The sequence below is a fragment of the Bos indicus genome, chromosome 19 (assembly GCF_029378745.1).
Source record: "Bos indicus isolate NIAB-ARS_2022 breed Sahiwal x Tharparkar chromosome 19, NIAB-ARS_B.indTharparkar_mat_pri_1.0, whole genome shotgun sequence".
NCBI lineage: Eukaryota > Metazoa > Chordata > Mammalia > Artiodactyla > Bovidae > Bos > Bos indicus.
Genome location: NC_091778.1, coordinates 31726331 through 31749665, shown reverse-complemented (window position 1 = coordinate 31749665; position 23335 = coordinate 31726331). Strand labels below are relative to the sequence as shown.

The 23335-nt window shown below is 45.6% G+C and overlaps 1 protein-coding gene across 9 annotated transcripts in view; it reads right to left on the bottom strand.

The window, feature by feature from the left end:
* Positions 1–23335, bottom strand: part of DNAH9 (dynein axonemal heavy chain 9) — a 285075-nt gene that overhangs the window by 126366 nt on the left and 135374 nt on the right. For all 9 annotated transcript variants that reach the window (XM_070773106.1, XM_070773107.1, XM_070773102.1 and 6 more), the window contains 5 exons: positions 17731–17904; positions 16780–16987; positions 5157–5322; positions 3122–3224; positions 1937–2176 (listed from right to left, as the gene is read on the bottom strand). In XM_070773106.1, coding sequence (XP_070629207.1) covers positions 1937–2176; positions 3122–3224; positions 5157–5322; positions 16780–16987; positions 17731–17904 — 891 coding nt within the window. The remainder of the gene's footprint in view (positions 1–1936; positions 2177–3121; positions 3225–5156; positions 5323–16779; positions 16988–17730; positions 17905–23335) is intronic.

Below are 23335 nucleotides of genomic sequence, written 5' to 3'. Positions count from 1 at the left end.
CAGAGCAGCCAAAAATAAATACATACATAAATAAAAATTTTAAAAGTCTTTCTCAATGAATACTTGATAAATGGGAGGTGAGGGTGGAGATGCACAGACATTGCCACTGTCCAGGTCTGAGGGCCACGGGGCTGGGTCCTACTTGTTGCCTTAACTGTCTTAGGCTGTTTCATCAAAAGGATGGATGAGGACAGAATGGCATATTGGAAGGGGGACCTGAAGACCTAGGTTCTAGTCCAGTTCCTTCCCTGGCTGGCTGTGTGCTCTTAGGCAAATCAGTGTAAGCTCTGTGGGTCTGTTTCCTCATTTATAAGTTAATAAGTGAATGTTTGGAGGCACCTGACCCAGGAGCGCCATCCTGGGTCAGGTCACACGTGCTCTCAGAGACTTGGCCTGGCTGTGGGGCTCAGTGGTCCACCCTCTGGGTGAGCCTTTTGGGAACGCTGCTCTCAGATCACTGAACTAATGTTCAGTGGCTTTCTGCTCCTTACGACCACGGAACCCGCAAGCCCTATGGCCTCAGTGCCTGGACTTTTGCTAGTCTGAGGTTTCCCAGAGTCCTACCTGCACAGGTAGTGCCCTGAGTGTTGCTGTTGCTCAGTCACTAAGTCACGTCCATCTCTTTGCAACCTCGTAGACTATAGCCCACCAGGCTCTCCTGTCCTCCACTGTCTCCTGGAGTTTGCTCAAATTCATGTCCATTGAGTTGGTGATGCTATCTGACCATCTTATCCTCTGCCACTCACTGCTCCTTTTGCCTTCAGTCCTTTCCAGCATCAGGGTCTTTTCCAATGAGTCGGCTCTTCACCCTGGGTAATTATCAATGTGCTCCCCGTGGAGGGTCAAGCCTTGCTCCCTGGTCAAGTTGACATTTCCCTACAGGTGTGGCCTCTGCTTGGTATAAAAGGCACTTTCCCTCAAAAATGGCTCAGAGCTGTCCTGGAGAGGGGTCCCTCTGAGTAGTTTCTGCAGATTCTCCTCCAGGATGGGAGGGTTATGGACCCATGATGTGAGGACGGGTTACCTGAGCAAGGGGAAGAAGGGGCCGGGTTTGCTGCACTGCCCTCTGGAGGTTTTGATAGTGAGGAGCCGAGCGATTGGAAGCACCAGGCAGACACAGGCCATCCCTAGTTGGAAGAGCATCACTATTTTGAAATGGTTTTGACCTGGGAAATAAGCCAGAGTTTCTAGGACTGAGGCATCCCAGAGGCTGGAGGATGGTGTCTTAGGAGTAGCACCACATGGCTTCTATAGGAGGCAGAGCCCTCCTGCATGGTGTGGGGGACGTTCTCTTGCAAGTCAAGAAAGATGAGTGGACCAACAGGGCGTGCAAAATATTTTTATCTTTTTTCCGTGCCACTCTCTTTTCCTAGGCTGAAATCATTACATAACATTATCTTTGAAATGCTGAGCCACATTCAGCTTGAAGGAACCAACTCAAAAAATGCATCCGGCTTACTGAGAAGTAACTCAATCGACTAATAGAATTCTATATTTTAAAATTTTTTTGGCTGTGCTGGGTGTTGGTCACTACAAGGGCTTTTTCTTTAGTTGCAGAGAGTAGAGGTTACTCTCTAGTAGAGGTGCTTGGGCTTTGGAGCACAGGCTGTAGGGCACTCAGCCTTCAGTAGCTGTGGCACCTGGGCTCAACAGTTGTGGTGCATGGGCTTAGCTGCTCTGAGGCATGTGGGATCTTCCCAGACCAGGGATCGATGTGTCTCCTGCATTGGTAGGTGGCTTCTTTACCACTGAGTCACCAGGGAAGCCCCGGAACTCTGTTCTCTTGAATAGACCCACACAGATCCCACGGTACTCTGTTTACTTATATGTTCATCACCCCATAAGAACCCTGCCTTCATCAAAGAGTTTGGCCAAGGATGGAGGGAACAGGGTCATTGTCAAGCCTCCAAAGGTGTCTCGGAGAGGTCGGACTCACCTGGAAAATGTTGGCGAAGTCCCTGAGGTTGAAGATGTAGTGGAATTTGATCGCTGTGGAAAGGAACGTGGTGGCGATTTTCTGGTGGAAGGTGAGGGCCAGATGGAGCAGCTGGGGGACACTCTTGTGCAGCGCTGCCGGGAAGCTCCCCAGCTTGAGGTGCTGAGTCAGGATGGCGCTGTAGATGGAGGACAGGGCGTCTGCTCCCGGGAAGGAGAGGGTGAGCACACTGAAGTGACGCTGCTCGGGAAAACAGAGCCACAGGGAGGAGGCCACGAGTTACACTCTGTGGTCACAGAACAGAAATCACCTCTTCTGGATTTGGATACGGTGGTCAAGAATTCTTAGAAGGGCTTTGAATTCTACATTCTGGCCACACTTCTCACATTAAACCCAAACTTAGTTGAGCCTAGAATGAATGAAGGGCTTTGGACCTCTGGTCAAAGATGTCAGTGTGGCATAGCAGAAAGAGAAGGGAACCTGGACTCCGGGTCCAAATCTGATCGTGATACTGAGAATGCATGTGACCTTGGCAGGGTCATTCACCCCTCTGACGTTCTCTCATTCTGAAGGCCAAGTTGAATTAGACTAACCCTATGATTCCATCTGGCTCGAAAAGCTTCTTTAAAAAGTGGTACAAACGAACTTATTTACAAAACAGAAATAAGAGTCACAGATGCAGAAAACAAACTCATGGTTACCGAGGGGGAAATGGGAGGGAGGTATAAATTGGAAGATTGGGACTGACATACACACACTCCAATATATAAAGCAGATAATAAGAACCTACTGTATAGCACAGGGAACTCTACTCAATACTCTGTAATGACCTATATGGGAAAAGAATTTTAAAAAGGATGGGTGTGTGTGTGTGTGTGTGTATTTGTGTGTGTGTGTGTGTATGTATACACACATATAATTGATTCACTTTGCTGTACAGCAGAAACACAACACTGCAAATCAACTATGTTCCAATGAAGGTTAATTATAAAAAAAAGAAAACAAAGCTTCAGGGGGTCTGGGTTGAGGTGTTTTTTTGTCTTCCTGGAAACGCAAGTCCACATCCTGTATGATTTACCATGTAAAGAGGCTGGATGGGTGGAGAGCCAATTTTCCCACAGAGACCAGTAACATCTGGTCTGGAAGGTGATGTTTAGGACTCCAAGGTCACAGTTCCCCCCATACCTGAAGCCGGGGGTTGATGGTGAAGCTGCCTGCGGTGGGGTTCATGCAGGAAACATACTGGACGTTCATGACCTCCTTCAGGGACAGTTTGTTTCGATCATACCTGGGACAGTCAGAAGCCGCAGGTGAGAGAGGGCTCAGGCAGGGGAGCGTGTTGTGAAGCTGAGCTGGGATGTGCCCAATCACTCATGTGTTTGAGAGGTTAAAAAAAGACTAGACCCACTGGTAGAAACGGAGAAGATAAAAGAGCTGAAGACAAATCCCTAAGGGATACCATGTCTGTGGAAGTAGAACAGGAAGGAGAGACCACAGAGATGGTCAAAGAGGTAGGAGGAAATCAAGGCTGTATGGTACCCAGAAAGCCAGGACTTCCAGGACAGAGCAGGCAACCACATCAAGTGTGTACGGAGAAGAAGAAAGATGGTGACCCAATGGGGTCTGCAGGACGTCACAGTAAAGATACAGCTGTTTGAGTAAGAACAGTAAAGTGGGGGAGACAGAAACCTAATCACTGTGGCTGGAGGAGTGAGTGGGAGATGGGGAACTGGAAACTGGGGAGAGAATCTGGTAACACAGAGGGAGACAGAGCAGCAGTCAGAAAATGGTATTTTTGAACACAGATAGCTTAGTTGGTAAAGACTCTGCCTGCAATGCAAGAGACTCCGGTTCTATTCCTGGGCCGGGTAGATCCTCTGGAGAAGGGATAGGCTACCCTCTCCAGTATTCTTGGGCTTCCCTGGTGGCTCAGCTGGTAAAGAATCCACCTGCAACGAGGGAGACCTGGGTTCGATCCCTGGGTTGGGAAGATCCCCTGGAGAAAGGAAAGGCTACCCACTCCAGTATTCTGGCCTGGAGAATTTCATGAACTGTATAGTCCATGGGGCCGCAAAGAGTCGGACATGACTCAGCGACTTTCACTATCACTAAGTAAATTCATGCAAGTTTAAATATGATGTGAAGGAAGTGATCAGGAGGGACTAACAGGTGAAGTGAGATTTCAGAGGCGGAAAGAATAGATGCAAAGATGCTGGTGGGTGGTTAAGCCTCAGGGAAGATGTGGTGGGGGGAGGCACAGGGAGGCGGGTAAGTTGTATAGACGTGGAAGTTAGAGATGCAGGTAGTGAGTGTGGTCATCCACGGAGGCTGGGTGGCAAGCTTGGAGAGAGAGGAGAAGCATGAAGCGGGTATTTCTGGGAGCGGAAAGGTGACCATATGAAGGCCGTGCAGTAGAATTTCCAGGAAGGTCTTACTGGATTCAGTGTGAGGTAGGATGGTAAGCCAGAGTTGCCTCAAATCACCGACTTTTTTTTTTTCTTTCTGGTAAGTTTAGACCTTTTGCCATTAAAAATGATACACTTGGAGGAGATAACAATGGAGCTTGTGAGATGCTCTGAGAGACAAAGGCTGATATAGAGAATAGACTTATGGACACAGTGCGTGAAAGAGAGGGTGGGGCAAAGTGAGAGAGCAGCAGGGAAACATACACACTGCTGTGTATAAAATAGACAGCCAGTGGGAATTTGCTGCATGATGCAGAGAGCTCAAATCAGATGCTCTGTGACAACCTAGAGGGGTATGATGGGGTGGGAGGTGGGAGGGAGGTTCAAGACGAAGGAGACATATGTATATCTATGGCTGATTCATGTTGATGTATGGCAGAAACCAACACAATATGGTAAAGCAATTATCCTCCAATTAAACAAATTTTTTTAAATTAATTAACTGATTTAAGGCATATGTTAGGTGTTCTCATCAAAGGCCCTGCTCAGTGCGACAGAACCACAGCGGGAGGTGGGGTGTGGGTGGGAGGGTAGGGGGGTCTTGGTTAATCATGCTTTGGAAGCTTGAAGAAGGTAACTTTAGAGATAAGTGGTAAAGAAAGAATAGGCATTTTCCCTTAAATAAGAGCTCAGTAGCTTCTCTGACCAGCGCCTTCTCTGGTGCCAGAGCTGAGCTCAGATCTGCAGCTCCAGCAGGACAAACCGGCCTTGGACCTGTCCCCCGCCCGGCCGAGTCCCTCCGTGTGCTCGCTTACCAGTGGCCATAGTCCAGGTGCTGCCTGAGGACCGTGTGAGGCTGCACAGTCCCGTAGGCGTCCACCTCGGGCATGTTCATGTCGTCAATGAAATAGACGAGCTTCTTGTTGCCTGGGGGACCGTAGTTTCTGCCGGCTTTCTTTTCCAGAGGCTTCTCCAGAACAGCTGAGGAGAGAGCCAGTTAGTGACGGAAGAAGGGTCAAAGCTCAGAGGCCAGTTCTAAGACAGTCCAGTGTCAAGGATGAGCCACAGTGCAGTGTGCACGCGAGAGCTGCGTCCAGGGGCAGGCAGCTCCACAGGACCAGAGGGGAGGCGGGTGATGACCAGCCAGGGGTGGCGACAGCAGCGCCCAGGCCTTGGCCATCTGACTGTGCATATGTTAGGTTTGCACAGACATTTATGGTCTCACTGAAGCCTTAAAACAGTGCTGTAAGATTAGAACCATCACCCCTTTCACAGATGACAGAACTGAGACTCAGAAGAATGAATTAACTTGTCTAAGGTAGTGCCAGGGTACAGATCCAAATCAGTTAAACTTCAAAACCCATGTTCCTTCTACCATACTTGAGGTCCACGGCTTTCTTTGCAGGCTAAAAACAGAAGTCCCAAGGCCTAGTACTCTACCCTCAAGGAAATCTGCAAACAACCAGATCCTAAGTGGACTTCCCAAGTGGCACCTGTGTGGCCTCCCGTGGAAGAGGGCATGCAGTTCACTCCAGTATTCTTGCCTGGGAAACCCCATGGACAGAGGAGCCTGGGGGGCTATAGTCCATGGGGTCACAAAGAGTTGGACATGACTGAAGTGACTTAGCACACACGCGTGCACACACACACATACACACACCTTCTCTACCTAGGACAGAGGAGGAGAGGAAGGATGTGGTTCCCCTTCCACCCCTGGACTGTAAAAGAGGAAATCCTGGATATTTTGTCAACAGTGTTCTCAGAGTATTCCCCTCCTGGGGTTTTCCCTGAGGGAGAGAAGAAACAACAGCCCCAGGGAATTTCCCAGAAGCCCCCAGTGTCATGGATGCCCTGCCCCCTGCCTTGGGGTAGCAGAGCATCTCAGTGCTTTTCTAGAAACTAAGTACAGACTCTGTCCTGGAGCTGCATCTTCAATTATCCAGCCAGAGGGAAGGAATCAAAGAGTACATTTTCCCAGCCTGATAGAACTTGTTCAGAGCAAATCTAAGAACAGGGTATATATGTATTTTTTTTTTCAATAAACCAATTAGATATTTATGTACTGCAAGAACCAATACTATTACAGCTAGAGGCTCTAAGAACCATCTCATCCCTTTTCTCGAAAAACAAGTTTGTAAACAAGGAGGAAGTGTCAACAGACATATGAAGGTGACAGATAGAAAGACATGTTCCTTTAAAAAAGCTTGAATATTCTAATTTTCTGGTCCTGAGTTAAATTAAGTGTTCCAAATAGGAATTAAATTTAAATTTAATTAGCATGCAATTAACATATACTATCGACCAATTAATCACCCAACACCTTCCTACCCCCCTTAAGACATAACAACTATATACGAGATCTGTCAAAATGAAATATAATTAATGGGCTGCCAAGGACACGCTTTTGTGAACAGTCCTTCTAATAGGAAATTCTCTCCTTAGGAAGACTTGTTTCTCCTCCTCCTGAAGCAATGATATTCAAATCAACTCCTGGAATTAAGCAGACCCTGTAATTTGGGTTGATTACGCTTTTTATGCTACTTGAGGATGGTTGAGGAGAAAAGCATGTCAGTTAGGAAGAAGTGGGCTTGGAATACATCAGATTATCTCAAAATGATGATTAAGAAAAGAGAGGCCTCCCCAGAAAAGGCACACACACTGGATCCCTTCTTGGCTGAGCTCTGCTCCAAGTCTTATCTAGAATGAAACAGTAGTGAACTGGAAGAACAGAAGTGGGTTTACATAAGACATCTGCTCCTTGGAAGGAAAGCTATGACAAACCTAGACAGAGCATTCAAAAGCAGAAACATCACTTTGCTTACAAAGGTCAGTATAGTCGAAGCTATGGTTTTTCCAGTATTGTATGGATGAGAGAGTTGGACCATAAAGAAGGCTGAGTGCCAAAGAATTGATGCTTTTGAACTGTGATGCTGGACAAGACTCTTGAGAGTCCTTAGGACTGCAAGGAGATCAAACAAGTCAATCCTAAAGGAAATCAATCCTGAATATTCATTGGAAGGACTGATGCTGAAGCTGAAGTTCAATCCTTTGGCCACCTGATGGAAAGAGCTGACTCAGGGAAAAGACCATGATGCTGGGAAAGATTGAGAGCAGGAGGAGAAGGGGGTGACAGAGGATGAGATGGTTGGATGGCATCAGTGACTCAAAGGACATGAGTTGGAGCAAGCTCCAGGAGATGGTGAAGGACAGCGAAGCCTGGCCTGCTGTAGTCCATGGGGTCGCAAAGAGTCAGACACAACTGAGTGGCTGAACAACAACACTGCTACCATCCTTGTCCACTCATTCTCACACCTGGTGTCCATGACATCCTCCCAAATGATCTTCCTGCTTTTGCCCTTAGATTCCTACGCTATTCTCAAGACAGCAGGCAGAGGTATCCTTGTAAGATGTAAATCACACTGTGCCAGTCCCATGCTTAAACCCCCCAGTGGCGTCCCATCTCACTTGGAGCAAAAGCCTATCTGGTTACGTGGGCAAACCTCCCATGTTGGTTTTTCTCTCCCACTGCTCCTGCCTTCACTCCCTCTGCTCCAACCATCCTGTTTCTGGCTCACTAGTCACCCATGGCCATGGTGTCTTTGCTCTGGCTGCTTCCTTTGTCTGCAATCTTTTCTCCTAAATGCCAGAAGTTTGCTCCCTCACTTACATCAGGCATTTACTTACTCAAATGCCATCTTTTTAGGAAGCCCTTCCCTAGCACTTGAGCACAAATTGAAGCACTGCCCCCCCACCGCAACCTCCTATTTCTGGCCCTGACTTCGTTTTCCTCCATTAACACTTATTACCACTTAATATCCTGTATATCTTACTTATTCGTCTTGTTTATTATCTCAGTGCCTCCACATTATAAACTCTAAAAGGCCAGGAATCTTTCTCTTTTTTCCTCATTGTCATGACCCCAGCACCTAGGATATTATTTATCACGAAGGAAGGTATTCAAAAACTGATTAAAGAATGAATGAATACATGGCTTTATATGATGGCAAACTCCATGAATAAGCAAAGAAAGGTTTATCATACCCTCTTTGTAACTAAAGAATCAGAGGCTGACACAGGCTAAATGTGATGCTGGAATTAGAACCCAGGGCTCTTAATACTGATCCCGATGCTTCTTTCACATGGCTGGGGAAGAGAGACCTTGTGAGCCCTTCTCACTCATCCCAGGATTCCTCCAGGCTCTGAGCACCAGAGCCCTGCAGTCATTCATTTGCTGGGCATCACTAGGGACCTGGGTCTGTACGGAGGAAGTGACATGCACCATATCACTGAGCCTTCAGAGCAGCCCTAGCATGTATTATTATCACCTTTAAAAACATCTCACATAAAAAAAAAAAAATCTCTCAACAAAAGAGAAAACTGAGCTTTAGGGAAATAAAGGGACTTTATTCAAGGTCATCCAGCTACTGAGGACAAAGTCAGGATTCTAACCCAGCTCTGCTTGACTATGGAAACTTATGTACCCACCATAGCACACTGCTTCTGAAACGTTACTACGACCTGGCTCCTGTCCTTCAAAAACCCCTGGTTTAGTTAACACGCTGCCTGACCAAGTTTTTTGACAGAGATGGTTAATAATTAATCATGTCTTCACTTTGCATTGGCCTGATTTGTGTTTCTGTGTTTGAACTCTTTTTCCTTAGTATTATCCAAATTTTCACATGTTAAGACATTTTAGTTATATTGTAAGGGCTCTTCATTTTTTCTTTCAAAAAATAACATGTTTTGCATGATTATAAAATAATACATACTCATTATATAAAGATTGGAAAGCATAGAGAATCATAATGATGAAAATGAAAATTGCCCATAATTCTATCACCTAGCAGTAAGCATAACTTTCAATATTTTGTTCTATTTCACTCTAGTGTATTTCCTCTGTTAGGTTTTTTCCTTTACAAAATAAGAATTATACTGTATATTCTGCCTGTGTATGTTGTTTTTCATTTCATATATTATAAACCTTTTTATATGATAATACCTAGCCTACTAGAACATGATTTTTAATTGCTGCATTGCATTCCATAATTTGGAGGTGCTAAAATTTATGGGATGATTTCCCTATAGTCTTAAACGTGTTGTTTTCAATTTCTTTATGTTTTGAATCCCCGTTTGAAGTAGAGCATCTTGCCTACTAGAAGGTAAGTCTTTGATGATTTAATTCTGTGTCATCTCCTTTTGGACTTCCCTGGTGGCTCAGCTGGTAAAGAATTCACTTGCAATGTGGGAGACCCTGGTTTGATTCCTGGGTCAGGAAGATCCCCTGGAGAAAGGCTAGGCTACCCATTTAAGTAGCCCATCCATTCTTGCACTTCCCTGGTGGCTCAGATGTTAAAGAATCTGCCTGCAATGCAAGAGAACTGGGTTCGACCCCTGGGTTGGGAAGATCCCCTGGAGAAGGGCACGGCAACCCACTCCAGTATTCTTGCTTGGAGAATCCCCATGGACAGAGGAGCCTGGCAGGCTACAGTCCATGGGATTGCAAAGAGTTGGACACGACTGAGACACTAAGGACAGCACAGCATCTCCTTTTTGGAAGATATTCAGGCAAGTGCTGAAAGCTATCTATCTGATAATGTAGCGCTCCTTTGAGGTCGAGAGCTTGATCAGATCTTTCAAGGTCTTGTCCAGATTTAACTTTTAATGAACAGGTGATGGATTTGTTTTACACAAAGACTCAGACACCCGAGCTCCCATCTAATTAGTGTAATTACACACTCAAATATTTGTTGAGCTAATACTTCAAGTCGCAGTTGGATGTCAGGAGAATTTGGGACTGTGATGAGCACTGCTTTGGCTCACTCTCACTGCACTGCAAATATAAGCCCATCAATGCCATGACCCAGTTCTTTACTCCTCTTTTTCCCTTTCTCAACTGTCCTGGTGATGGGTCATTGCAAATTCCTTTAGTTCTTAAAAATCACTTGTATTTCCAAAATGAATGAGAAAAGACTTACGCTATTTCAATAGACATAAAACAGGCCAATTGAAAAAGATTAAAAGAGATTCCAAACTATATAGTAGAAGAAACTTATTTGAGCCACTAATCATGGGTGATACAGTTACTGTAATGAAATAAGAATGGCCACATTGTCCTTTATGAACTGGCTTTTTGAAAGCTTAGAACTCAATCTGTGTTTAATTACAGTAGCCATGCCATCCCAGATCACTGATACAAACCCATCTCTACTTTTGTAGGAAAACAAATTTTAGGCACTCAATTCTAAAAGGCATGTATCCTGGAAACTTATAAAAGGTGTATTGGGCTGCAAAATGGGCATGGTCTTCAGCCTAGGTTTTTACAGCAGGTATTTTTTAAACATTTAAATTATCTTTGATCATCCTAACCTTCAACAACATCCAAGAGTGGATCATTAGATGATAACTCAGTGAAGGGAAAGGAAGTAGTGGGCCTGGGTCTGTGGTGTTCAGAGCAGCTGGAGGGACACAGATCCACCTCCTTAGCCAAGATGCCAGGGTTATTAACCTGCGATTGGTGCAGCTGCTGGCAAGTGGTCAGGTTAAGTCTGAGAGTTTCACTGAACAAGTGAAGCGCCTCTTTTACTTACTGTCAAAGGCAGAGACACCCATGTGCTCCAGATATTAGACAAGTGGAAGCAAAGTTGGCATTCTCTTATGGAAATGTAGACGCACGACTTAATCAAAGTGGATGGACACAGTAGCTCAATGAAATAAGACAGCTTGGCTATTAAATCACTATGCAACTTTGAGGGAAGTCACTTATGACCTCTAAGCCTCATTTTCTCATTCTGTAAAAAGAGAGACTGTCATCAGATCCGTGATGGACATCATTTCCGTCTTCCTTCTCCTTAGTTGTGTTCCAGCTAGCCTGGCCATGTGACACAATTTTGAACAGACACATAAATCAGTGGGATTCCTGGAGAGCTATCGTTTCCTGACAAGGGCACTAACTCTTACCTTTATCTTTTTTTTTTTTTTTTTTCCATTTGGAATGTGGATGTGATAGCTGGAGCAGCAGAGACTCCGCTACCCTGAGGGAGCATGTAAGAGAATAATAGATATTATAGCCTCAATAGCATTGAACCGGAGAAGGCAATGGCACCCCACTCCAGTACTCTTGCCTGGAAAATCCCATGGATGGAGGAGCCTGGTGGGCTACATTCCATGGGGTCGCACAGAGTCGGACAGGACTGAGCGACTTCACTTTCATTTTTCACTTTCATGCACTAGAGAAGGAAATGGCAACCCACTCCAGTGTTCTTGCCTGGAAAATCCCAAGGACGGGGAAGCCTGGTGGGCTGCCGTCTATGGGGTTGCACAGAGTCGGACAGAACTGAGCGACTTAGCAGCAGCAGCATTGAGACTTTCAAGGGTCTTCCCCAGCACAAGATGAAAGCATCAATTCTTGGGCACTCAGCCTTCTTTACGGTCCAACTCTCATATCCACATGACTACTGGAAAAAGCATAGTTTTGACTATATGGACCATTGTAGGCAGACTGATGTCTCTGCTTTTTAATACGCTGTCTGCTGCTTGAAGTCAAAAGCATTACTAATACAGGGGCTTGGCATAGTAAAAACTTCAAATGAAGCATGTGCTATCCACACTGATAAGCAATATGAATGCCTTGAAACACAAGCCCTGTTTGCATCTGAAGGAGTTTTGAATCTGTTTAGAAAAGTACTCAATGGAGACCCCAGAGCTGGAAGTGATAAGAGAGGAAAGATGCAGGGAATATCAAGCAGCTGCCTTCTCTATAAAAGAACATCTGATTTGAGAAAAATGGCATCCGATGGACTAGCAGGATGAGTGAGCTGTAAAACACTCCTCTGGAGACCTCAGTGAATTGACCTGTTGGGTGAAGTTATTGCCCATTTGTAAGCTGGAACATTTTTTCCAAAAACATTATTTTTGCTTTAGCACAGCTTATGCTAAACGTCTTTTTTTCAAGCAAAAGGGGTTTGCTCATGCTCCTTTTGTTTTGGCAGTTGCAGCTCTGGGATTTTTGTATAGTATTTATAACTTAAATTTGAGAAGGATTTTAATATTGTTAGAATAACAGCTTCCATTTACTGAGCACTTATTGTATGCTAGGAATCATTCTGAGTGTTTTACATATTTTGTCTTGCTATTCAGGAATGAAAAGAATGAACTGTCGTGCCCTCAACAACATGGGTAAATCTCAAAATCAAGCTGGGTGAAAGGAGCCAGACAGAAAAAAAGGAGGGCTATTGTATGACAATTCCATTATATAAAATTCTAGAAATTGCAAACTAACCTGTAGTGACAGAAACAGATCAGTGGTTGCCTTAGACATAGAGCAGGGTTGGGGGGGGGGGGGGGGGCTCGGCTGGGAGGGTGGGAGGGATTACCAGGGAGGTGAGGGACTCTCGAGGTGATGAATGTGTACATTATTTCAATCATAGTGATGGTTTCATGGTGGGTAAATATTTAAAAACTTATTGGATCATGTGCTTTAATCCATACCATGTATTATATGTCAATTATAACTAAAAAAATATTTTATAAATGGAAAATGTTGAAAAATTATGTTGCATTTTAGTAGGAGAATGGGTAAATGAGCTGTGATTTAGTCACACAAGGGAATTCTATGCAGCAGTGAAAACCAGTGAAGAAGCACTCCACACACATTAAAACAGACAAGGATGAGAAAAGCAAGTTACCAAAGGAAGTTATAATATGATACATACTTAAAATTTAAATACACACAAAAACATCGTGTATTTCATGGCTACATACATATATCAAAAGCGTACCTTGGGAATGACGGCACATCAGCTGTAGTGGTCCTAGTCTGGTCTCCAAGGGCATGATGGGGGAAGGGCTGGGGGAGGGGTGGTGCGTTAGCTGTACTTAAAATGCTAAGATCCATGGCAAGATGACAGAAATGTTAACATCTGTGAAGTCTGGGTGGGGGGTATATACTGTTATACTCTTGTCTGTACTTTTCCGAATGCTCGAAATATTTCATAATTTTAAAAAAGTTTGAGTCATTCTCCATCCCCACTCTTAGCATCCAGTTCCCCTTGCCAAGGGCAAATGCTGTTGCTCGCGTGTCCCTCCGGAGATATTCTTAGGATGTATAAGCATAGATGTGCGAGTGTATATGTATGCAACGTTTTATATGTCTCTTTTTAAACAAGACATAATTTGGAGCATACTATACACACTGTTCTGTATTGTGCTTTTCTCACTTGACAAAGATTTTGGAAATGGAGCCAGCTTAATTCATACAGAATGTCCTCATTCTTTGTAATAACGCTTAGCATTCTATCATATGGATAACTGGGCTATTTCCTGTCTTTTGCCATCATTACATTCATTACCTTATAAACACTCATTCTGCACATCTGTCTGGGTTTACTGCCTGCCTTTTAAAGCAGACTTTACCACATCACATTAAACATAATTCCATAGGGTCTTAACCACAAACCGCAGTAAAAATGCTGGGCTTCAGAAAGAGTGATGGAGGGCAACCCTGGAGGTCCAGTGGTTAAGATTCCGTGCTTACCCTGCAGTGGGCATGGGTTCGATGTCTGGTCAGAGAATTAAGATCCTGCATGCCCCATGGCCAAAACCAGAACAGAGACATGGACTCTTGCTGTTGGGGGGGGGGGCAATTTGCTTCTTGTCTGATGTCAGAGAAGCCACCCTGTGGGTTCCTGCATCTCCTTTTTACCATTTTCTATTTCCCCTTGGATACCAGCTTTCTTGTTCCAACTTTTATAATTGCTAAGCACCCTTCCTCTTGCCATTTTGTTACTTCTGAAATGTTTTCAGCTAAGAAGCCAAATGAACAAACTTGTTTGGACTGTGACTAAAGTGATGGATGGGAATTTTCAAGTAAGGGAATCTGGCATTTTTCAGAATCAAGGATATGAAACTCATCTCTTTTTTCTTGGCAATGAATGTTTACTCTCTAGTCAAAGTACTTTTTACGTTATAGAATCATTACAATAGGATTCTAGAAAATAATCTTTCTAGACTCAAATAGTGTCGCTAGTGTTAAGAGTAATATTATCAAATATTTATTTCAATTTCCAAAGCATTTTATTTTCAGGGGAGGAGGTATAGCCTAGTGGCTAAGGGCACAGGCAGTGAAGTCAGACTCTCTGGATTCAAACCCTGGTTCCACCCACTCACTGTGTAGCCTCAAGGAGCTTATTTAACTTCCCTGTGCCTTGGTTTTTCTCATCTATGACATGGGGATGATAAAAGGACTTACTTCACAGGTTTGTACAAGATTAAATGATTTGGGGACTTCCCTGGTGATCCAGTGGCTAAGACTCCAGAGGGTGAGGCGAGGCTGTTCCAGTGTGAGGAGTGAGAGGGGGGTTTCTCCCCAGCCCGGCTACTACCCTCCTCTTGTGGGGAGACTGGCTTCAGCACTTCTTCAAAAGGAGGCTGCTTCTAGGGTCAATGTGAGGAGTGTTTCTAAACACAAGGAGACTTAACAATCAGTGAAGGTCAAGGAGAAAGTGGCTGGGGTTGGGGAGGCACATGAAGTGACCCTTGGGATCCCTGAGGCCCCCGTCTGCTCGGGAGCCCAGCCCGTAAATGCCTGTGACACGCACACTCTGCGTGCTCAGCAGGCTGGAGGGCCACACCAGCCTTGTTGCATCATGGTGACCTTAGGCAGCCACATACTTGAACCGGAGCCTCAGCTCCCCCACGTATAAGGTGTGAGGGGTGCATGAAATGACCTCTAGAGACCCTTCTGGTGCCAGGAGTCTGTAAGCTCGTGGAAATCTTTCAGTGGGTTTTCTGTTTTCTTTGTCATCGAGGCACTGACCTGCTCTGTGTGGAACTCCTGCCCTGGAGGAGTTCAGCAGCCAGGGAGGCACTTCGGGAGAAAGGATGGGAAAGGGGAGCCTTGCTAAGGTGCTGGAGAGAGGGACAGATAGGGGAGGGGACAGGCAAGAGAGGAGTGGGAGGGGAGTCAGCCGGGGAGGTGCCTGACCTCTGTTAAAGCTCAGAGTGCAGGACATCAGGTCCCCCCCTCCATGCCCCCTGGGCCCTTTATGTGAGCAGCTCCTTGCAGGAAATCGCCCTCAGCAGGAAGCCCCTTTTCTTGTCTCTTTAGCGAAGCTATAGTGTAACTAGCCTGGAGCACTACAATCCATGGGGTCACAAAGAGTTGGACATGATGAGCAACTCACACACAAACACATACTGTAACTCACTTTTTAAACCAGGCACCCCCATGCTCTACTTGCCTTTGACCTGAGCACACCTTTCAAATCCCTTCATCACGCAATACCTGGCCTAACTTGTCAGTTCTTCCCATAGATCAAAGAAGTAGAAATGGCAAATAAGCAATTAATAGATTGATTACTCCTTGGAAGAAAAGCTATGACCAACTTAGCATATTAAAAAGCAGAGACATTACTTTGCCGATAAAGGTCCATATTGTCAAAGCTATGGTTTTTCCTGTAGTCAGGTACGGATGTGAGAATTGGACCATAAAGAAAGCTGAGTGCCGAAAATTGATGCTTTTGAACTGTGGTGTTAGAGAAGACTCTTGAGAGCCCCTTGGACTGCAATATCAAACCAGTCAATCTTAAAGGAAATCTACCCTGAATATTCATTGGAAGGACTGATGCTGAGGCTGAAGCTCCAATACTTTGGCCAAAGGATGCAAAGAACTGGCTCATTGCAAAAGACCCTGATGCTGGGAAAGATTGAAGGCAGGAGGAGAAGGGGACAACAGAAGAAGAGATGGTGGGATGGCATCACTGACTCGATGAACATGAGTTTGAGCAAAGTCCGGGAGTTGGTGAAGGACAGGGAAGCCTGGCATGCTGCCGTCCATGGGGTCGCAAAGAGTCAGACATGACTGAGAGACTGAACTGAACCGAATTAACAGATGACCAGACCTCTCCCAAGATTCCTCTTCAGTCATCTTGCAAACAAATCAAACTGAGTGAACAAGATGACATTTAGAGCAGCGGTCCTCATCTTTTTGGCACCAGGAACCGGTCTGGAAAACGATTTTTCCACAGACTGAGGGATGAGGGATGGTTTCGGGATGATTCAAGCGTGTTACATGTACTGTGCACTTTATTTCTATTATTATTACATCAGTTCCACCTCAGATCATCAGGCATTAGACCCTGGTCTAGAAGAAGATCTCTGGAGCTGACAAGCCTGCATGCAGTGGGGAGATGGCCATGACTCTGACCTCCCCCATCCTCATCTCAGTGATTAACTGAGATGACTTGTTTCTGTTTAAACGTTTTCACCATGGAGCAGTCTTGGGAAGTAGTTTTTGGGAGACACTGAATCCACCGTCTCCCCAGATTGCTGGCACTTTGATTAAAGGCCCATGTCTCTTCCCTCGTTGGTGAGTGAGTACCTGTCTTTATAAGCAGTGAGAAGCAGGCCGATTCACTTGGTTATTGAGGTGTTGACACTCACCCTGCAGCATGGCTGATGTGGTGTAGTAGTTGAAGGGCACGTTTTTCACCAGGTACGCCTCGGGGTCCAGGCTGGCCAGCTTCGCCCCCACCAGCACCGACTTGCCAGTGCCCGCAGTTCCCACCAGCATGACAGGCCGCCGCCGCGCCAGGAGCCGCTCCAGGAAGTAGCAGAGGCATATGGTCTCGCTGGTGTGCACCAGGCAGGCCTGGGGTCGGGGGAGACGGGGCGGGTGTGGCGGGAGACAGGAGGAGCGAACTGTGGGCTAGTGGGAGACTCACATGCTGTCAGAGCACCCTGGGGCATTTCAGGAGAGGGAATCGCACTGGGGTTGGGGGGCTCACTACTGCAGGCAGGAGGGCCCCCGTTACCCACAGAGACCCTCCCGGTAACTCATGCTGTGGTTAGAGGGCACGCCCATCCCCCTCTATTAGCGATGTTTGCCTCCCTGCGGCCTCTGGATTGCATTTTAAAGCCTTCTGCCTGGTCAACCCCGACTTGCCTTGTCTCAGCATGCCTGCAGGGGGGCCTGCTAATTAAGATAGCTAGGCTTGGGGAGATCTTATGACTATGCTGAGGGCTTCCCAGGTGGTTCAGCAGTAAAGAACCTGCCTGCAATGAAGGAGACATAAGAGATACAGGTTCGATCCCTGGGTCAGGAAGATCCCCTGGAGAAGGGCATGGCAACCCACTCCAGTATGCCTGCCTGGACAATCCCATAGTCAGAGGAGTCTAGCAGGCTATAGTCCATAGGGTCGAAAAGAGTCGGACTGAAGTAACTCAGCATGCACACATGCATCACTATACTGAACCTCTAATTTCCTCTGAAAAGAAAAGGAGCTAATTCTTAATGAGGTCAAACCTTTTGGGAATCCGTTAGGGGCTGCCACGAGAGCCACCGCAGATTCTGGGGACATTACATATCCCTGGTTGCCACTCAGCCACACTCACCTGCAGAGGTGTCTCAGGGTCAAATTCAAACTGCGGGATGAGCCTGGACCAAGGCTCGAATTTCTTGGTCTCTGGGTCTATGTAATAGTCAAAGATGGTTCCTTGGGAGGGAAACTTGATGGTCTTGAACTCACTGAGCCACCATTTGCTGAACTCTGCCCGGTGGTCCACGAGCTGCCCAAACAAAGCAAGTCAGGAGTCAAGGCTCAGCAGAGCACGAGAAGCCTGGAGAGGCTGCCCTGCATCAGGCAGAAGGTCAGGGCTGGGAGCACAGCTGGCTCCTCCTTGTCCCCCGAGACCAGCCCGGACAAGGCCCAGCTAAGCGGGGGCTGCTCTGGAGTGCGTATGTGTGCACCTGCTTGACCACGGGGCTGGGTCACCCCGGCCTGGTGCATCTCAGAGCCCTGGCAGGTGGAGGGGAGGGAGGGAAGGAGGTGTACGAACACAGAGGAGAGAGGGATCCTGAAACCCCAAGAAGGGCAAGTGCAGCCAGGAACTTTCAGAGACCTATCTATCACATCCCCCTAGACTCCCGAGACTCTGAGCCATGTCCAGGACGTCAGTCGGGGACAGAAGGAATAAAATGGTGCCTGTTGGACTTCCCTGGTGGTCCAGTGGTTCAGACGTCACCTTTCAATACAGGGGGTGTGGGTTTGATCCTTGGTCCTGCAGCTAAGACCCCACACACCTCTTAGCCAAAAAACTCCAAGTATAAAACAGAAACAATATGGTAACACCTTCAATAAAGACTTTATAAATGATCAATGTTAAAAAAAAATCTTTAAAAAATAAAATGTGACTGTAGACACCTGGGGAGCACAGGAAGAAACAGCGATAAGAATCTCAGCGGGGAGTGGAGTACATAACCAGCAGCAAGTCACGTCTTTTCATGCCGCAGTTTCCTCATCTATAAAATGAGGGTTCTAGAAAAGAGTATTTCTGAATTTCCTTCCAGAGCAAAAATCGTCAAATCTAGGGGCATTGGAGACAAGCTATACAGGCCTTTCTGACAGAAGGAATAGACAGAGACAGGGTATTTACATGCACCCATATTAGAGCATGAGCCCCTAAGACAGGGCTGAGCACCTGAGGACTCAAGGCTATTTCTTTCAGACCGAAACGTAACACCCACGCCGCCCACAGCATACCCCACACAGGTACACACAGACGCCCACTGCTACTGGCTCCCCTCCTGGGGAGCCAACCCACGCTTTGAACACACAGACCTAGGAAAAGTCCTCAGGAGGTTCAGAATGGGCAATTTAGGAAATGTTTTCTGCAGAGCAGGACAGACCAGGGAGCTGGGTGCACGACAATGAATCTGAACTTGGAAGAAATGGCACTGACTTTGCTGTGGCTGCGTGGGCACAGGGGGGCCTAGAGGCACTATCCCACGTTCAAGGTCAGGAAGGGTGGCGGTGAGGAGATACCCCTCATCCAAGGTAAGGAGCAGGGGCTGCGCTTTGCTGGAGCAGCCATGAAGAGATACCCCACGCCCAAAGTAAGAGAAACCCAAGTAAGATGGTACGTGTTGCAAGAGGACATCAGAGGGCAGACACACTGAAACCATACTCACAGAAAACTAGTCAATCTAATCACACTAGGACCACACCCTTGTCTAACTCAATGAAACTAAGCCATGCCTGTGGGGCAACCCAAGACGGGCGGGTCATGGTGGAGAGATCTGACAGAATGTGGTGCACTGGAGAAGGGAATGGCAAACCACTTCAGTATTCTTGCCTTGAGAACCCCATGAACCCTATGAAAAGGCAAAATGATAGGATACTGAAAGAGGAACTCCCCAGGTCAGTAGGGGCCCAATATGCTACTGGAGATCAGTGGAGAAATAACTCCACAAAGAATGAAGGGATGGAGCCAAAGCAAAAAGAATACCCAGTTGGATGTGACTGGTGATAGAAGCAAGGTCCCATGCTGTAAAGAGCAATATTGCATAGGAACCTGGAATGTCAGGTCCACGAATCAAGGCAAATTGGAAGTGGTCAAACAAGAGATGGCAAGAGTGAATGTTGACATTCTAGGAATCAGCGAACTGAAATGGACTGGAATGGGTGAATTTAACTTAGATGGCCATTATATCCACTACTGTGGGCAGGAATCCCTCAGAAGAAATGGAGTAGCCATCATGGTCAACAAAAGAGTACAAAATGCAGTACTTGGATGCAATCTCAAAAACGACAGAATGATCTCTGTTCATTTCCAAGGCAAACCATTCAATATCACAGTAATCCAAGTCTATGCCCCAACCAGTAACACTGAAGAAGCTGAAGTTGAACAGTTCTATGAAGACCTACAAGACCTTTTAGAACTAACACCCAAAAAAGATGTCCTTTTCATTATAGGGGACTGGAATGCAAAAGTAGGAACTCAAGAAACACCTGGAGTAACAGGCAAATTTGGCCTTGGAATATGGAACGAAGCAGGGCAAAGACTAACAGAGTTTTGCCAAGAAAATGCACTGGTCATAGCAAACACCCTCTTCCAACAATACAAGAGAAGACTCTACACATGGACATCACCAGATGGTCAACACTGAAATCAGATTGATTATATTCTTTGCAGCCAAAGAGGGAGAAGCTCTATACAGTCAACCAAAACAAGACCAGGAGCTGACTGTGGCTTAGATCATGAACTCCTTATTGCCAAATTCAGACTTAAATTGAAGAAAGTAGGCAAAACCACTAGACGATTCTGGTATGACCTAAATCAAATCCCTTATGATTATACAGTGGAAGTGAGAAATAGATTTAAGGGCCTAGATCTGATAGATAGAGTGCCTGATGAACTATGGAATGAGGTTCGTGACATTGTATAGGAGACAGGGATCAAGACCATCCCCATGGAAAAGAAATGCAAAAAAGCAAAATGGCTGTCTGGGGAGGCCTTACAAATAGCTGTGAAAAGAAGACAAGCAAAAAGCAAAGGAGAAAAGGAAAGATACAAGGCTCTGAATGCAGAGTTCCAAAGAATAGCAAGAAGAGATAAGAAAGCCTTCCTCAGTGATCAATGCAAAGAAATAGAGGAAAACAACAGAATGGGAAAGACAAGAGATCTCTTCAAGAAAATTAGAGATTCCAAGGGGACATTTCATGCAAAGATAGGCTCGATAAAGGACAGAAATGGTATGGACCTAACAGAAGCAGAAGATATTAAGAAGAGGTGGCAAGAATACACAGAAGAACTGTATAAAAAAGATCTTCACGACCCAGATAATCACGATGGTGTGATCACTGACCTAGAGCCAGACATCCTGGAATGTGAAGTCAAGTGGGCCTTAGACAGCATCACTACGAACAAAGCTAGTGGAGGTGATGGAATTCCAGTTGAGCTATTTCAAATCCTGAAAGATGATGTTGTGAAAGTGCTGCACTCAATATGCCAGCAAATTTGGAAAACTCAGCAGTGGCCACAGGACTGGAAAAGGGCAGTTTTCATTCCAATCCCAAAGAAAGGCAATGCCAAAGAATGCTCAAACTACCACACAATTGCACTCATCTCACATGCTAGCAAAGTAATGCTCAAAATTCTCCAAGCCAGGCTTCAGCAATACGTGAACCGTGAACTTCAGATGTTCAAGCTGGTTTTAGAAAAGGCAGAGGAACCAGAGATCAAATTGCCAACATCCACTGGATCATGGAAAAAGCAAGAGAGTTCCAGAAAAACATCTATTTCTGCTTTATTGACTCTGCCAAAGCCTTTGACTGTGTGGCTCACAATAAACTGTGGAAAATTCTGAAAGAGATGGGAATACCAGACCACTTGACCTGCCTCTTGAGAAACCTATATGCAGGTCAGGAAGCAACAGTTAGAACTGGACATGGAACAACAGACTGGTTCCAAATCGGAAAAGTAGTATGTCAAGGCTGTATATTATCACCCTGCTTATTTAACTTATATGCAGAGTACATCATAAGAAACGCTGGACTGGAAGAAACACAAGCTGGAATCAAGATTGCCAGGAGAAATATCAATAACCTAAGATATGCAGATGACACCACCCTTATGAAGAGGTGGTGTCATCTTCCACCTTTTGAAGAGGAACTCAAAAGCCTCTTGATGAAAGTGAAAGTGGAGAGTGAAAAAGTTGGCTTAAAGTTCAACATTCAGAAAATGAAGATCATGGCATCCGGTTCCATCACTTCATGGCAAATAGATGGGGAAACAGTGGAAACAGTGTCAGACTTTATTTTTTGGGGCTCCAAAATCACTGCAGATGGTGACTGCAGCCATGAAATTAAAAGATGTTTACTCCTTGGAAGGAAAGTTATGACCAACCTAGATAGCATATTCAAAAGCAGAGACATTACTTTGCCAACAAAGGTCCGTCTAGTCAAGGCTATGGTTTTTCCTGTGGTCATGTATGGATGAGAGTTGGACTGTGAAGAAGGCTGAGGGCTGAAGAATTGATGCTTTTGAACTGTGGTTTTGGAGAAGACTCTTGAGAGTCCCTTGGACTGCAAGGAGATCCAACCAGTCCATTCTGAAGGAGATCAGCCCTGGGATTTCTTTGAAGGGAATGATGCTGAAGCTGAAACTGCAGTACTTTGGCCACCTCATGCAAAGAGTTGACTCACTGGAAAAGACTGATGCTAGGAAGGAATGGGGGCAGGAGGAGAAGGGGACGACAGAGGATGAGATGGCTGGGTGGCATCACTGACTCGATGGACATGAGTCTGAGTGAACTCCGGGAGTTGGTCATGGACAGGGAGGCCTGGCGTGCTGCGATTCATGGGGTCGCAAAGAGTCGGACACGACTGAGGGTCTGAACTGAAGTGAACTGAACTTGCTGCCTACTTGGTAAATAGGATTGAATTCTTGCACCTTAAAAAGAGAATGGAAATAGGCTCTAAGGACAGGTTTGTTTGCTCTTCTTATTCTGATGTGAATTCAGATTAAAGGGACAAAATATCTTCCTAATATCTGTCCTCTGCAATAAGAAATGTTAGGGGCAACAAATCCCAATGTTTGACCCTTGGATGAAATTCTTTTTTTCCTCTGTAATTCTTTATTAAAAATACTGCTGAACAGATACTGAAAACGAGATTAAAGATGAATAACCCAGATCGGGATCATGACATCAGAACTTAACATACTGGTGCTTTTTAGGGAAGTTGTTGACATCCAAATTGTAGATCCAAGGTCAAAAGCAAAATGCAAAGGTACCCTCAAGAATATTTACAATGAAGTAAATACACTAGCTCAGTCAGTAAAGAATCTGCCCGCAGTACAGGAGACCTGGGTTCAATCCCTGGGTTGGGAAGATACCCTGGAGAAGGAAATGGCAACCCACTCCAGTATTCTTGCCTGGAAAATCTCACAGACACAGGAGCCTGGTGGGCTGCAGTCCATGGGGTTGCAAAGAGTCGGGCACGACTGAGCGACTAACACTTACTTACTTACTTAAATACACTAACAGAATTTAAAATAGGTGCAAAAAATAGAAATAACCAATGTTATATGATTTCAAGGGTCATGCTTTCTGTGCTTTTTCATCATAATAGGAAGATATGGGAAGTTTATGAGCTTCCGTTGTGGCTCAGATGGTAAAAAAAATCTGCCTGCAATGAGGGAGACCCAGGTTTGGTCC